At 40.3% G+C, this 16,258-nt stretch overlaps 2 protein-coding genes across 3 annotated transcripts; one reads left to right on the top strand and one right to left on the bottom strand.

Moving 5' to 3' along the window:
• Window positions 1-6,611: 6,611 nt before the first annotated feature.
• On the bottom strand, window positions 6,612-9,895 carry LOC134628412 (troponin T, skeletal muscle-like). Of its 2 annotated transcripts, none has more exons than XM_063475080.1 (3): window positions 8,913-9,895; window positions 8,486-8,768; window positions 6,612-8,358 (listed from the first exon to the last, which is right to left on the bottom strand). In XM_063475080.1, exon 1 carries the CDS (start codon window positions 9,343-9,345, stop codon window positions 9,028-9,030), a length of 318 nt encoding a protein of 105 aa, XP_063331150.1. In that variant the 5' UTR covers window positions 9,346-9,895; the 3' UTR covers window positions 6,612-8,358; window positions 8,486-8,768; window positions 8,913-9,027. The 2 variants fall into 2 exon arrangements, with proteins under 2 accessions (XP_063331150.1, XP_063331149.1); XM_063475079.1 differs by having other exon boundaries at window positions 8,913-9,027.
• Window positions 9,896-11,197: 1,302 nt separating this feature from the next.
• LOC134628898 (small integral membrane protein 28-like) lies at window positions 11,198-13,180 on the top strand. The gene is made up of 2 exons (XM_063475720.1): window positions 11,198-11,434; window positions 12,693-13,180. The coding sequence occupies exons 1-2, from the start codon at window positions 11,336-11,338 to the stop codon at window positions 13,104-13,106; spliced, it is 513 nt and encodes a 170-aa protein (XP_063331790.1). The 5' UTR covers window positions 11,198-11,335; the 3' UTR covers window positions 13,107-13,180.
• Window positions 13,181-16,258: the final 3,078 nt, after the last annotated feature.

The following is a 16,258-nucleotide window of genomic DNA, read 5'->3' as shown; positions in this document are numbered from 1 at the left end:
CACTATTGTAGCTCCGATGTCATCAGTTATTCTGTTTCTTACTCTTCTTACCCTTCCTCTTTCCCCTCCTCATCCTCTTCTTGCTCCTCCACGTCCTCTCCCTCCAACTTCTTCACCTCCACGTCCTCTTCCTCCAACTTCTTCACCTCCACGTCCTCTCCCTCGGCCTCCTCTGATTCTCACTCTTGCTGCTCCTTCCATTGTACTCCACATAGACAGCTTACCTGTGGCCTGTTTATAGTGCTTAGGCTGATTGCAAAGTGGACTAATTATCTAAAACAGTTTTCACATGTGAAAGTGTGCCAGACAGTTGGCAAAATAGTGTTAATGATAGCCATACATGTGTATAATTTTGCTAGGAGTGTGTTGGAAATTTGGTAATTGAGTGTAAGCAGTGAGTTGTGTTTAAAGTTCTGCAAAAAGAATGTTGTGCAGTGAATTGTGCCTACAGTTTTGCAAAGTGTGTGTTACAAAATGGCAAACTGAGTGCAAAGCAGTGTTTGTGCTTTTAGTTTTGCAAACTCAGTGAGTGGTTTTGCTATAAGTATTAATAGTTTTAGAAATTGTGCTATGGAAATCACAGTTAGGGTTTAAGCATTCAGAAAAAACTGTAATATTACTTTCTAGACCAGGATCCTTTTCTACGTAGCTGACGGCTGGTAACTGTGCAGGGGCGGATCTAGCAAAGTTTAGCCAGGGGGGCCGATAGGGCATTAACAGGGAAAAGGGGGCACAAAGACATACTTATCTTTCTTATTCTCATTTAAAATGTCTAGCTTTTAATAAATAATTATCTGAATCTTACACCCAAAGTTTTAATCTGATGTAAAATGTATAGAAGTCCATTACTGTATATAGTAACTGTTAAGTCTAATATACCCTAGTAAGCTATAGTACTTTTTCCTTTGGGAAAGTACCATCTGTGCAGTCTGCAATTCTGTAGAAGAAAGATGTTGAATATATTTAATTATTCTTGAAAAATAATTTATTTCTGTGCATTTTTTTCACACTGCATCAAATTAAAGTTGATTACGTCGATTAAGCATCATGAGGTGGAGGGTGGGGGTGATTCCCTTTTTTTTTTTTTTTTTGCTGGGAGTTTGCAACCCTATTAGTTAGGTTGCTTAATATTTCTGCTAAGTACTCTTTAAAATACCAGAATAGGAAGGATGGAGTAGGTTTAAGTTTATTAGATTGATCAGTATTGCTGAACTATGAAATATTTTGGGTGCAGTGTATTTTTTACATACAGGTATAACAGAATAGCTTTAGTGTTGTTGTTTATTTAAACTTGAGTATGAACTTATACAAAATGCAGCAAGATATAAAAAAAAAACAGTTTTATTGATTAAAAAACACACTATATCGGATTAATATCGGTATCGGCAGATATCCAAATTTATGATATCGGTATCGGACATAAAAAAGTGGTATCGTGCCATCTCTAGTTTTGATGAGTGTGAATAAACACACTCCTTGTATGTTTACATGACACTATGACAAAAGTGTGACCTCAAATTGACATCTGTACACAGAGAAAGCAAAAGCCAGATGTGTTTTGTATTCATACCATCAGTGTGCAGTTGGCGCATTGTGTGCTTAGTAGATGATGGCTTGTGTGTACTATTTGATACGAAAACACCATTTTTACGAAGGTGTAAAGAGTTAATCTAGCTGTGTTCGCTTTTGCAAGAGAACTACAATGTTTTGATAATTGGGTGACAGGTTTTTTTTATTTGTGTGTAGAGTTTTGCAAAAATAGCCAATAGTTACAAAAAAATGTGCTTAAGCAATCAGAAAAAACTGTAAATGCTTTGGTGCAATGCTCACAGCAGAAAAATTCTTCTGACTACTCTTAATCATAGTCCTTCAAATCAGTTACACATTTTTTCACCCACATTAGCCTTTCTTATTGTTTTTGTATACACTATTGTTTGTTCTCTGTAAGCTTCACTACGAAAGATATTTATTAAAGATTACTGTTACTGCGTCGATGCACTTCTCACTTGAATCTGACAACTCATCAAAACATTTCTCAGTCACAACTCTAGATCGTTCACCTTCTTGAGTATTGTGCAGCATTGCATTTGTGTTTTCAATCAGAGTACTTCAAACTTTTTGAAAGAGCAAATACAACAACAAACTGTCAGTGGTAACAGTGAAACTGGTTTTTAAAAAGTGCCTTAATTCTTTGTGGTACAAATTCAGGTAGGTGTGGGGAGCAATTCTCAGAGATTTTGCTCCATAGTGACAGGATTGCATCACACAGTTGCTGCAGATTTGTCAGCTGCTCATCCACATTTCTTCTTTGACCACATGCCAGAGGTGCTCTACTACAGACCGACTGAGGTCTGGGGACTGTTGAGGAATTAAAGCACAGCGTTCTCCAATCTTCTGTTGGCCAATTTGGTGAGTCGGTTTGTAATGTAGCCTAAAATTCCTGTTCTTAGCTGACAGGCACGCCCCCAGTGTGGTCTTCTGCTGCTGTAGCTCAGCTCCTTCAAACCTTTTTAATAAATGTCAGAACATGAATAGTCAGTCAATAACTTGAACTCTGTGATGAATGAATAAAAACCTTTCACTGCCCTTTTTAAAAATGAGTCCTTAAAATGTTTTTTTCTCTCATAACCTTACTGACAAAAATGGAGGCCTAATACAGAGTAAAAATTGTTCAGACACGAAAATTAAATCTGAAGGTTTTTTTGCAGCTTTACAAAACTGATGAAATGGAGAAAATCAAAATGATACTCGTGAAACTGTATGCATCAGAAAACAAAAAAGAAAATATATAAAATCTGAGAACATAGCACCAATTACTGTACAGTCAAATAAAGCCACGCTACACACCTTCTGCAACCACTTTATTAGGTACGCCTGTTCCACTGCTCATCCCAATAATCCAAATGTCTAATCAGCCTTTCACATCAGCAGCAACTCAAAGCCTTTTAGGCATATAGACATGGTCAAGACAGCCTGCTGCATTTCATACTGAGCATCAGAATAAGGAAGAAAGAGGATTGAATGTGGTATAATTAATCTCACACAGCCTGAATTTCCTGCACAGCCATTTACATGGAATGGTCTGAAATGAGAAAAATCCAGTTATCCAGTTCCAAGATATCTTTACCCAGCAGTTCTCTCGGTAAATGTACAGTTCTGATCAAAAGCTTAAGAGCACTTGAAAAATGGCAAAAAAAATCTTATTTTGCATGGTTGAGTCTTAGCAGGGTTTGAAGTATAGCTTCAACATGCAACAAGAAGAAATAGGAGTGAGACAACACATTTTTTTTATGAGCATGCAATTTATTGAAAAAAACACAACAAAAAAACCCGCTTAAACTGAAACAGGCTATTTTACAGCTGATCAAAAGTTTAGGACCACATGCCTTTAAAAGGTCAAATCTGTGCAAAAATGTGGATTTATTGCCATTTTCTGTAAGGTAGTCACACTGTCATGATGTTCTGATGGCAAAGTCAAAAAGCCTTCTCCTTTTTGAACATGGTCAGGTTGCTGAACTGCATAAGCAGGGTCTCTCGGAGCGCACCATTGCTGCTGAGGTGGGACGCAGTAAGACAGTCATTAGGATTTTCTTAAATGATCCTGAGGGTTATGGAGCAAAAAAGTCAAGTGGAAGAACCAAAAAAAGAATTCACCAGCACTGAGCCGGAGTATCCAATTAGCTGTTCGTCAAGACACTGGACAATCCTCGTTCCAAATTAAGGCCATTACTGGTGCCGACTGCAGCCCAATAACCATCAGACGGCATCTGAGACTGAAGACTGGTGCAGGGGTGTCAAACAGCCGCTGACTATGTCCAGATGTTGCAGAGAGCATCCCTGATGACTGAGAGCCCTCGTCTGTGTGGTAACCACTGGGTTTTTCAACAAGACAACGCAGCAGTACACAATCCCCACAGGATAAGGGACCTCTTCCAGGAGAATAACGTCACTCTTCTGGACCATCCTGCATGCTCCCCTGATCTAAATCCAATTGAGAACCTTTGGGGATGGATGGCAAGGGAAGTTTACAAAAATGGACTACAGTTCCAGACAGTAGATGCCCTTTGTGCAACCATCTTCACCACTTGTTCCCACTCACCTCATGGAAATGCTTGCATCAACCATACCACAAGGAATTATTGAAGTGATCAATAATAGCAGTGGAGCTACTCATTACTGAGTTCATGTTTGAAACTTTGATTTCTGTTGGGTTTAACAGGTTTTTGGAGGTGTGGTCCTAAACTTTTGATCAGCTGTAAAAACAGCCCGTTTCAGTTTAATTGTTGTTGTTGTTTTTGTTTTGTTTTTTAAATAAATTGCATGCTCAAAAAACCCCCATTTCTTCTTGTTGCATGTTGAAGCTCTATTTGGAACCTTGTTAAGATCCAACCATGCAAAATATGATTTTTTGCCAATTTTCAAGTTGTCTTAAACTTTTGATCGGGACTGTACCTTGTTGATGTCATAAGAGAATAGCCAGACTACTTTGAACTGATAGGAAGGCAACACTAATTCAAATAACTACTCATTACAAACAAACTATGTACTGAAAGCACAAAACATCTGACATCTCACCTTTCTTCCTGATGCTCTGTTTGAACGTAGCAGGTGTTCTTGGCCATTTCTTGATTTCCTTCTTGATTGGCTGATTAGATATTTGTCTTAACAAGCAGTTGAACAGACATGCCTAATAAATGAAGACTGCCTTAACTGGTCTATGAGCTTCACTAAGATTAATGAGAGTGACATTACTGCTGTGAGAATTGTGCTAAAGAAGTTGAGAAAAAACTGTAAAATGTGTACTTTTTGTATTAAAAAGAATAAGATTTGTAACATTTAGTTGGCAAAAAGAATAAAAATCTGTGGTGTCAGTCACGACAGGTCTTACTCTTTCCATGACTGTTCGCTCCACCTCTGTAGGCATGAACCCAGCCTCCTGGATTTCTGACCACTCGGCACTCCACGTGAGCCTGTATTACAGCTGCCTTCTGCACACCCATATCACTAATCCAGCTGTGACAAATCCTACTCGCTGCTAAATCTCCCCACCCTCAACTCCCCAAACCCTTCGACAGCGAAGCCATCGAGCATCCCATTGGGTTCCCTCTACACAGATGTTACAGCTGGATTGCAGATGTGTAAATAAATCACTGATCAACACTGTGAGCTGCATTTTTTTTTGTGAAACATCTTAAATTGTACAGCGGGACAGCCGATGTTACTGGGTGCTATTTGTTAAATGAAAAGAAATACACCATTCAAATAAAAGTGAAAAAAAAAAATGTAATTGAGTGCAGTGTAGTGTAATCTACAGCACTCACAATCAACAAACAAAACGAGTTTACTAAAAATGAGACACCCGTATGTTAGGTGAATATTTTCACACTCATTTGATATTTTAGTTGCTCAGTTCTGTGGCTCCTTTGTTGTATCTTTATTTCATTCTTTCATTATGCAGTCACTTTCCCCTCCCCAGACTTTTTCCACACACACAGCATCTGAAAAGCCACTAGCACTGAGGACAACCCCACACATGCCTCATACCAACTCTTTACCCTCCTGCCATCTGGCATGAGGGACTAAAGTATTTAGGTCCCCAGTGTCAGACTGGGCAACACTTTCTTCCCGTAAGCCAACAGAAAGATTAATACTCAAGGACCCAACTGGAAACATACACAAATACACTTCCCTAAGTACTTGCACTTTGCAAGAAAAAATTTATACATTTATGTATTCATATCTTTATAATGTTCTGCACCTTTTGTAATTCTGTTAATCTTTTAATGTAGCATCATGGCCACCATGACACATTGCTGTGATTTGATGCTATATAAATAAAAATGAACTGAACTGAAAAAGCAGGACAGCTCAGATTAACCTTGATGGATTACATAGAAAAATAACACGAAACAGAATGAAAGGATACCACTTTGGGTGTTGTGAACTGTTTTTCTCTACCCTTCAGTTCCATCTTTCTCATTTCTTTTGTTGAACTGACTTTTATTTAACTCATCTGATACACACTGTATTTAAACACCACCTCTTCAACTCATCTGCTCCTCAGATCAATCGGCCAGTGATGTTGATAGTATTGTTTAGGCTCCCGAGTGCTTGGTGTTCTAAATGTGTATCTTTGAATCGCAGTTCTGCTTTCCTGACAGTCCACCACCCCTTACTTTGACTCTGCGAAGTTTGTTAGTCATCCAGTTCATGTTAGTCTAAGAAGACTGGAAAGAAAGCTTCTGGACTTCTTGAAGATGTTTCATCTCTCATCCAAGAAGCTTCTTCACTTCTAAGAACCAAATGGCGGTGAGTCCCAGGTATTCTAATCCTAATGGGGGTTGTCCCTTAAGATGGTTGTTTATCCACACATAAGCTTCATCACATCAGTGAAGGTGTGAACAACTTTGACTCCATTTCATCATCATCATCATCAACTTTATTTATAAAGCACTTTAAAACAACCACAGCTGACACAAAGTGCTGTACATTAGAACTGTAAAATAAAATTACATTAGATATAAGTAAAAACCAAATAAAAGAAGAGTGAAATCATTAATTAAATAACTACTTCAATTAAAAGTCTCACTGAGGTTAAAAGGCAAGGAATAAAAGTGAGTTTTAAGACGCGATTTAAAAGTGGACAGTGAAGGGGCCTCTTTAACGTGCATGGGCAAATTATTCCATAATTATGGAGCCACAATAGAGAAGGCCCTGTCCCCTCTGAGCTTCCTCCTGGATCTCGGTACCTCCAGGAGCAGCTGGTCAGCTGACCTGAGAGACCGACAGGGTGTGTGGAGATGAAGAAGCTCAGAGAGGTAAGGCGGGGCAAGACTGTGAAGGCATTTAAAAACAAACATAAGAATTTTAAAATTAACTCTAAAAGACACAGGCAGCCAGTGCAGAGAGGCTAGCACGGGGGTTATATGCTCTCTTTTTCGAGTTCCTGTTAGGAGTCGTGCAGCCGCATTTTGAACCAGCTGCTGACGTGAGAGCAATGACTGACTGACCCCCACATAAAGTGAGTTACAGTAGTCCAGGCGGGAAGAAATAAAAGCATGGATCACTGTTTCAAGGTGCTGCCTCGAAAGAAAAGATTTAACTCTTGCCAGTCGCCTTAAATGATAAAAACTGGACTTCACCACTGCTCTGATTTGGTTGTCCAATTTAAAATCACTGTCCAACTTAAAACCAAGGTCAGTAACAACAGGTTTAAAATAGACTTCCAGGGATCCTAAAACAACAGAGGAGGGCTCACAGGGACCACTACTCTTGCCTCTTGATGACCTTGTTACACACTTTGAATGTTACAGTTTTTCTCGATTGCTAAAACACATTTCTTGAAACTACGCTTCATATCCGCACAACAGTAAACACAAATCCATAACATCTCACTCAATTCCCCAAACATCCTATTTCCAGGTCAAAATGAAGCTCTACACCCAAAACTATTCACTCCTGCTGAAAAACCGAACTTTGCCCTCAGACATCAAACACAAGCCCTCAAAAACACACACACTACAACAGAGTTTTGCACACTGGTACAATTAATTCAAAACAATAGTTCCAAAACAATTAGGTTGCTTATGGTTCTCCCCTTCAAAACCCTTGTCACATGATAAACACAAAAGACGCAACCAATGTATGTACAGTGGCACATTGTCATTCATGTACTATACAGTACAACACACACCAGAAACATTATCCCACCACAGCATCTTGTCTTTGGTCTGGGTCAGGCCAGAGAATCTCATCCACATCACAGGCTATATTGGCCCCAGCCAGGCAGCGGGGGTAAAATCCTCTTGCATGCCTGATCCACCCCTGGCATGCATCTACTGATATGTCTAGGCAGGCCTCTTCCATGGCCTGAAGGAGGTGAACACGGACATAAGGTTCTCGGTCATACACTTTCCACCGCCATGCCGAAAATAACTCCTCTATCGGGTTTAGAAAGGGGGAGTATGCAGGCAGAAAGATATTAGAAAACCTTGGGTTATTGGTAAACCAGTCACGAACCAGAGCAGAGTTATCCCACACAACAACGTAGTGAGGCTGCTCTGGCTGTGCTGGTTCCCTGTAGTCCAGCTGGAACATATGTTGTCTTAAACCATCAAGAAAAGCAAGGAGAAGCATAGTGTTATAGGGTCCTAGTACGGCATGGCGGTGGAGTACCCCTCGTTGGCTGATGGCTGCGCACATAGTGACATTCCCCCCACGCTGACCAGGGACATTTACAATAGCCCGATGGCCAATTATGTTCCTCCCCCTTTTCCTTCTTTTGGTCAGGTTAAAACCTGCCTCATCCACAAAGATCATTTCATGGGGAACAGGCCGTCCTTCAATCTCAAAGATTCTCTGCAAAACACATAACACAGTAGCGTCAATCGGTACCCTGAACCAAAGTTCAAGAGTGCTGAAATGGCAGCATAAACTGCCATGCTGTGATGGTACACAATACCTTATACAGTATCAAAACTCATACCTGAACATATTCCACACGTTGGTTTTTCACTCTGTCAGAGTTTCGTTCGAAAGGGACTCGGTATGCCTGTTTCATCCGGAATTGATTCTTTCGGAGGATGCGGTCAATTGTGGAGAGGCTGATGGCATTTATGCCTCGAAAAAGATGATCATCCTCAATCACTCTCCTTTGAATCTCTTGCAGGCGGATTACATTATTTGCAATTACCATGTTTACAAGTTCCCTCTCTTGCTCCTCCGACAAAAGCCTTAACCTGCCTCCACCAGGTGGTCGTCTCTGTGTCCTACAAAAATAGAAGCACTCATTACTGTAACTGTCACACATTCATTTTACAGGAAAATAATGGAAACATACTGAAACTCAAGACACCTAAATTCAGTAACTTAAACGTTACTGTACAAAGCAGTCTTACTGCAAGTACACCTACCTGTTTTCCTCCCTGAAGGTTCTGATGATGGAGGCAACAGTGAAGCGACTCAAATTTGGTTGTACTCGTTGCCCAGCCTCCCTCATAGTCATCCCATGGACAAGGACATGGTCAACTAAAGTGGCTCGAATTTCATCCGAGACTGACTGTCTTCGTGCCCTTGCTCTTCCCCTTCCTTGTCGCCGTCGTTCTCCACCTCCACCTCCTTCACCACCTCCTCCTCCTCTTCCACCACGTCCTCCTCCTTCACCACGTCCTCTTTCTCCACCACGTCCTCCTCTTTCACCACGTCCTCCTCCTTCACCACGTCCTCTTTCTCCACCTCCTCCTCCTCTTCCACCACGTCCTCCTCCTTCACCACGTCCTCTTTCTCCACCACGTCCTCCTCTTTCACCACGTCCTCTTTCTCCACCACGTCCTCCTCTTTCACCATGTCCTCTTTCTCCACCACGTCCTCCTCCTTCACCACGTCCTCTTTCTCCACCACGTCCTCCTCCTTCACCACGTCCTCTTTCTCCACCACGTCCTCTTCCTTTGCATCTCTTTGGATCCATTGTTTCAAACCTGAATGAGCTGACTTTGGCCCTTTTATCTATCCATCGCAGGTTCTGATTGGTGTGTGCTAAATTTTGACTCCTAGTGTTTCCACCTGGTTAATTGTGTGCTAATTGGGCTCAAGCTATGCTGACTTACGTTAACATTATTGCATGCTAGTGCTTTCTACATGACTACATGGTGTAAGCACTGTAAAATGTAGGGATTTGTGTGTAGAGTTTTGCAGTACCAGTTCACCAAATTTGAGTCATGTGTCAAAGCAGGGAATAGTGTTTATAGTTCAGGGAAATGGGTGAGCATTTTGACCAATAGCGTTTATGGTTTTGAAATTTTAGTTTAGAGGCCTGGTTATAGTGTTTAAGCAATCGAGAAAAACTGTAATATTAACCTGCCAATCCAAGTCAGTTCCTACTTCAGAGTCCACCAGTTCTGTGAATGAAGCCTTGACACAGGGCAGTTTTTAAGGTTGAAGTCTCCTACTTATGTACTTGAGGTGCTTTATTAGGATATTTAATCTATTAACATAAAATCTATTAATATATCTATCACATAGGTGGTACTTCTATACCTATGCTATAGTACTCATATAGCATATGAGACAACACAAAGGCATAATAATGTAATGTCACAATGTAACAATGTAATGGGATACTTTTGAAATTCACAACTTTTACTACTTAATAATACTGAAGAGACCCACAGACTGTCACTAAGTTTTTATTCATTAAACTCTGTAGCATCCATCATGCTAGGATCTACGGTATAAACTGCCTTGAGGCAACTGTGAATGACTGTGATTTAGTGCTATATAAATAAAATTGAATTCAACTGAATTGACAGACTAGGAAAATCTCTTTGAAAATGAAACAGAAAATTTAATGATACTTTGCTCCAAAAAAGTTGTATATAAGCACATAGGCACGACATTCTAGAACAAAGAGTTGCTCAGGTGTATTAAATTCAAAGTGATCAGTCTCATGCTCATCTGTATAAGCACCATCATCAGTCAGAGCTTGATGGCTGCTTTATATCCCCTGACTGAAGGCCTGTTGAGGATTTAAACCAGACTGAGCAACGAGTCTGCGGATTTGTAAACCTGGGTTGAAAGTCAGGCTTCATCTCCAGGGGACACAAGACTTCTTATCATCTGTGAAGTCTGAAACAGACTCTGAGATGATTTTCACATGTGATGCTGGTGTCGATGCTGCCCACATGAAGGTGTCCAAAGCTTGTCAAAGAAGACTTAAAGCTGTAACTGCTGTAAAAATGGCCTGAAGTAAGGCTGACAAAACTTTTGGAAATAAGGGAATTCTATTTTACACTTTTACTAAATTAGCAAATATTTCTAAAAACACCCCTTGGTTTGGACAAATGATTAAGAAAATGGATAAATGCATGAATGTTTTATAATTTTGTAGCAATAAATAGTAATACACAAATAGTTTGTAACAGGTGCGTAACTTCACTCTCAGATTGATTTATTTCTCGATTATGTCCATGTGTCCATGTTTGATGTAAGGAGAAGCCCCGCCTTTTTATGTAACCAAGCTTTTCACACACACGGTCATATATACTTAATATTCTTATACTTAATACTCCAGGCCGGCTGGAGTATAAAGCCTGCATGTGCGAGCATGTGAGCAGCTGCTTAGCATGTGGCCCCTCCCACCAACCGTTTGACCCCAGTTTTACTCATTTCACCGGACTCCAAACACCCTCCTCCCCCCTAATCACCAGCCATCTCCACCCTGCTCTCAGCTTTGTTTACTCCCGAAACATCCGGACCAACAGCTCGAGCCAGTCTTTACTCTGTAAACATATATTTCACCATCCAACATCATCACTGCAATCACACACACCTCAGCATCATGCGGGGGCTACTGGATAGCAGCTGGATGAGGTTTGGACCAGCAGGCAGAGAGTCATATGACTGGGTGACAGGATCTCCTTCAACATCAGAGCAGCAGGTGTGTAGAGTTCAGCTGTGTAAATCTGACAAATGTAATCCTTTATATTAAAGTTCCCCCAGATAACAACAACTACTACTAATAATAATAATAATGAAAGAAAGAAACATTCCTCACCTAGCTTATTTTTGTGTATCCTTGTTTTTAAATTAAATGTTATAATTTTAAGATACGAGTTATTCCAGCACTGATGCTGCAGAGCCAACATCTGTTGGAATAACACCATAACAGCTTAAGATGAATTACTGGCTCCTCTGCTGCTTTGATGATAGCAGCTGTTGGTTGTTAAGGAAACAGATTTTTACATTAAGCTCAAAGTTGCAGCTGTTATGTTTAATAAATACTTTTATGCTACAGTTAAAGTTTTTTATTTAAGTCAACTCATTTTTTTCAGTTAATCTGATTTAATTTTCACCAGTTATATGTAACATGTAACTCTGTGAAATGCAGGGATATGGGTCATCCAGGCAGCATTAACTAATTGCTAGAAAAAGTGAGGCAACAGGAATTAGGGACACTATGAGTGGACATAAGAAACACATGTTTCTTCACACGTTGTTATCGCAAAGGTGGAGGGCTGTAGAATCACCCTTTGTTTCTGGATCAAACCGTCTCAGGGTTATGAGTGATGAGCAGATTTGCAGGTGGGACAGCTTGATCTAAAATGAAATCAATGCTATCTCACTGCAGAAACAGCTGCTGGTTATTCTAAATTGCCCATAGGTGTGAATCTTAGAGACAGACAGACTTTCGCACTATGTGTTAGCCCTGTGACAGACTGGCTAACTGTCCAGGGTGTACCCCGCCTCTTGCCCTGGATAGGCTCCAGCCCCCCGGCGACCCTGAAAAGGATAAGTGGAAGAGAATGGCTGGATGGATGGATTATTATAGCAGTAGTAGTAGTAGTATTCTACTACCAGACAGCCAGGTTTCTTTTGCTTGTACAAATTTGTTCATAAAATACAAACTGTAATAATTCAACAATTTGTAAATGAAACATTCTGACACATAATTTATGCGCTGTTAGTGAATGAGGGCCGTTTTTTGTTTAAATGGTAAATTTTTTCAGTTTAAACATTTGATTTGTTTTTAATGTTTTATTGTGAATAAAATCTAAGGTACATCCCTTACCTGTACATCATTAGCAATCTGCATTAATTTGCACATCTCTTACATGAATGTTAGGGCTTATAGATGAATATGGAAGTTCTGAAAGTGCTGACAAATATATCATGAATTCTTCTTTGCTGATCTCTAGGACAACAGTTTTTATGGACTGGAATTAGGATTTCCAGAAAGTTTGGAGCTGGTGGTTTACATTATCCTCCCAGTTGTCTCCGTCCTCCTGCTGGCTGTCCTGGTTGGTCTGATATACCGCTGTTGTTCACACAGTAAACTAAGCTTGGCTAACATCATCACTCTTGACCTTGAGGATGCAGAGAGCAGCGTTGAGTTTCTGTCCTCTCTGACCAAGAACGCCGAGCGCCACGCCAGCACCAGCTCTGATGGATCCGATGGAGTCTTTGTTATGGTCTACCTGCCTCCACCGTACGAGGAAACGCTCACCAAGATCACGAGGGCTGCCAGCCTATCCAGTTCCAAAGATGTAGAGTCCATAAAAATAGAAAATATAGAAGAAAAACTGTGTCCAGAGCTCAAATCCACTGGGTGATAGTTGTCCTAAATCAGACCCAGCCTACTTATGGAAGAAATATAGTATCATCAGAATCCAACTGTTATAAATTCAATGTCTAAAAACAGTTGGATTCTGATGATACTATATTTCTTCCATACCTACTTAACTATCATCCAACTCCGCAGCTCAATAGAAAATTTTAGCTTCTCTTAGCTCCTGTTTTGATCTTAGTACACATCAAGTCTCGTGTGTTTTTGTTTTTCTTTCCTCAACACTACATGTAATATCTTTTCTAGCAGCAGAGGGCAGTAGCAAGCTCTGATAAAGCAAACACACCACATGCCAGTGTAAACAGATGCTGAAAAGGACCATCTAGCTGTTCAAGAGCCAAACTGGACTTAAAAGGAACAAATGATATGAATCGCATGCTGGTCTTTATTTACTGTCTTTATTAAAGTTAATTTTGTTCATCTGGATGTAGCATTTTCAGTGGGAGAAATGTTTCATTACTCATCCAAGTGGCTTCTTCAGTCTCAGCTGACTGCAGGTTTCCCCAACCTTATAAACAGTACATTTGCACAATGACTGAAACTAGCACCACTGAATGAACAATGGGCTGGGAGGTCAGTTTAGCCCCAGTTTAACAGTTCGAAAACATGAAACTTCCGGATTTCTAACTGTTTTGGGGTCAGGACGAAACAGTTAAAAGCCACAGAGATGCAGTGTTTAGCATGAGGAATCTAATGAAACTGCAACAAAGACTGACCTCTAGTGGTAACAAGCCAGAATGACAACAAAAAATTTGCTTACTCTAGTATGGTTTTACAGTTTTTCTCGATTGCTTAAACACTATAACCAATCTTTTGAACTAAAATTTCAAAACCATAATGCTATTTTTCAAAAACCACACCCGTTTCCCTGAACTATAAACACTATTCCCCTGCTTTAACACATGAGTCAGATGTGGTGAACTGTTACTGCAAAACTCTACACACAAATCCCTACATTTTTCAGTGCTTACACCATGTGGCCATTTAGAAAGCACTTGCATTCAATAATGTTAACTTAAGTCAGCACAGCTTGAGCTCAATTGGCACACAATTAACCAAGTGGAAACACTACGAGTCAAAATTTATCACACATCAATCAGAAACTCATTCAGGTTTGAAACAATGGATTCAAAGAGATGCAAAGGAAGAGGTTGAGGAGGAAAAGGAGGTCTAGGACACCAAGGAGGAGGTGGAGGAACATAATTGGCCATTGGGCTATTGTAAATGTCCCTGGTCAGCGTGGAGGGAATGTCACTCTGTGCGCAGCCATCAGCCAACGAGGGGTACTCCACCGCCATGCCATTCTAGGACCCTATAACACTATGCTTCTCCTTGCTTTTCTTGATGGTCTAAGACAACATATGTTCCAGCGGGACTACAGTGAACCAGCACAGCCAGAGCAGCCTCACTATGCTGTTGTTTGGTGTAATGTCAGCTTCCATCACACTGCTCTGGTTCATGACTGGTTTACCAATAACCCAAGGTTTTCTAACATCTTTCTGCCTGCATACTCTCCCTTTCTAAACCCAATAGAGGAGTTATTTTCGGCGTGGCGGTAGAAAGTGTATGACCGAGAACCTTATGTCCGTGTTCACCTCCTCCGGGTCGTGGAAGAAGCCTGCCTATACATATCAGTAGATGCATGCCAGGGGTGGATCAGGCATGCAAGAGGATTTTACCCCCGCTGCCTGGCCAGGGCCAATATAGCCTGTGATGTGGATGAGATTCCCGGGCCTGACCCAGACCACAGACAGGATGCTGAGGTGGAATAATGTTTTTGATGTGTGTTGTACTGTATGGTACATGAATAAAAATGTGCCACTGTATGTACATTGGATCTTTTGTGTTCATGATGTGAAAAGGTTTTTGAGGGGAAGAACCACAAGCAACATAACTTGCCAGTTTTTGAAATATTGTTTTAAATTTATTGCACCAATGTGTAAGACTATGTTGTAGTGTGTGTGTTTTTGAGGCCTTGTGTGTGATGTCTGTGGGCAAAGTTTGTTTTCTCAGCAAGAGTGAATGGTTTTGAGTGTAGAGCTTAATTTTGACCTGAAAATACAGTGTTTGGGAAATTGGGTGAGACATTATGGATTTGTGTTTACTGTTTTGAGAATACGAGTCATAGTTTCAAGAAAAGTGTTTAAGCAATCGAGAAAAACTGTAATACACTGTATGATGTACACGATCACATGTTATGGTCATAATCTTTAGTAGAAATCTGATTTATGTTCCCAACACTACACATGAAACTGTATTATTATTTGTAGATATGCCAGGCTGAAAGAAGCACAGAATTATTTTTAGCATTTGTTATGTCATATATTATGTTTGAACAAAAAGAAGATGTCTTCATTATTGAGGATCAAAAATAATTAAACTACAGCCCTTGAAGGGCTATCACCTGCCAACAAAAAGGTCCTGCATTCAAATCAAGGTGGGCCCTTTCTGTGTGGAGTTTGCATATTATCCCAGTACTTCAGCTTCCTAACAGTCCAAAGACATGCATAGGGTTAAGTTAACTGGTGCTTCTAAAGCAACTGGGGTGAATAAAAACATGAAATGGTTCTGGATTTTGTTCTTGTACATAAAAAGTAGACTCATATAGCCACACATTTTTTGAAATGACAGTTAGGACAATCTTTGTCTCCTTTTAAGGGTAGCAACAAATGCCTTTTTAGTCAAAACCATGGGTTTCTTAAAAATAAAATTGTCCAAATCGTCCTCCAGTGCTGGTCACATATGAATGATTAATCCCAGCTGTGATTCCAGCATGTTTAGCGCTCTTAGTGTCATTGTTTTCAGTATGTGGAGTTAGTGTTTTGATAGGGCAATTTTTACTCAAACCACAATCTGTTGCCTAAAACTAGCAAACCAATAACCATCTTGAGTGGTTGGGTTTTTCTTCTTATTTACATCAGTATTGCTGCTGTCAGGGCAGTGACACTAAAGGACACCTTGTTCGTCTCTGTGAGGCCAACAGCCTCTGACAGTATTTGACACCTTGGAGTAAGAACAAGTTTGATAGCTCTCCACCATCCTGCTAGACCTGTTGGGGTTAACTTGACAAAACTGAAAGTGAATTTTACTTGTCGATTGGCATCATATACACTACATACAAAGTACCATAAAACTGAA

Source organism: Pelmatolapia mariae, linkage group LG6 (assembly GCF_036321145.2).
Source record: "Pelmatolapia mariae isolate MD_Pm_ZW linkage group LG6, Pm_UMD_F_2, whole genome shotgun sequence".
Classification (NCBI taxonomy): domain Eukaryota; kingdom Metazoa; phylum Chordata; class Actinopteri; order Cichliformes; family Cichlidae; genus Pelmatolapia; species Pelmatolapia mariae.
Note: the sequence above shows the minus strand (reverse complement) of the source record. Positions and strands in the feature narration are given on the sequence as shown.

Bases quoted from the DNA above. Each gene is read 5' to 3' on its own strand.
- LOC134628412 (XM_063475079.1), bottom strand. From the start codon at position 9,004: ATGACTATGAGGGAGGCTGGGCAACGAGTACAACCAAATTTGAGTCGC. The intron at 8,769-8,912 runs GTAGGTGTACTT...CTATTTTTGTAG, and splicing joins ACCTTCAGGGAGGAAAACAG to GACACAGAGACGACCACCTG. The intron at 8,359-8,485 runs GTATGAGTTTTG...TGTGTTTTGCAG, and splicing joins AACGTGTGGAATATGTTCAG to AGAATCTTTGAGATTGAAGG.
- LOC134628898 (XM_063475720.1), top strand. From the start codon at position 11,336: ATGCGGGGGCTACTGGATAGCAGCTGGATGAGGTTTGGACCAGCAGGC. The intron at 11,435-12,692 runs GTGTGTAGAGTT...GCTGATCTCTAG, and splicing joins CTTCAACATCAGAGCAGCAG to GACAACAGTTTTTATGGACT.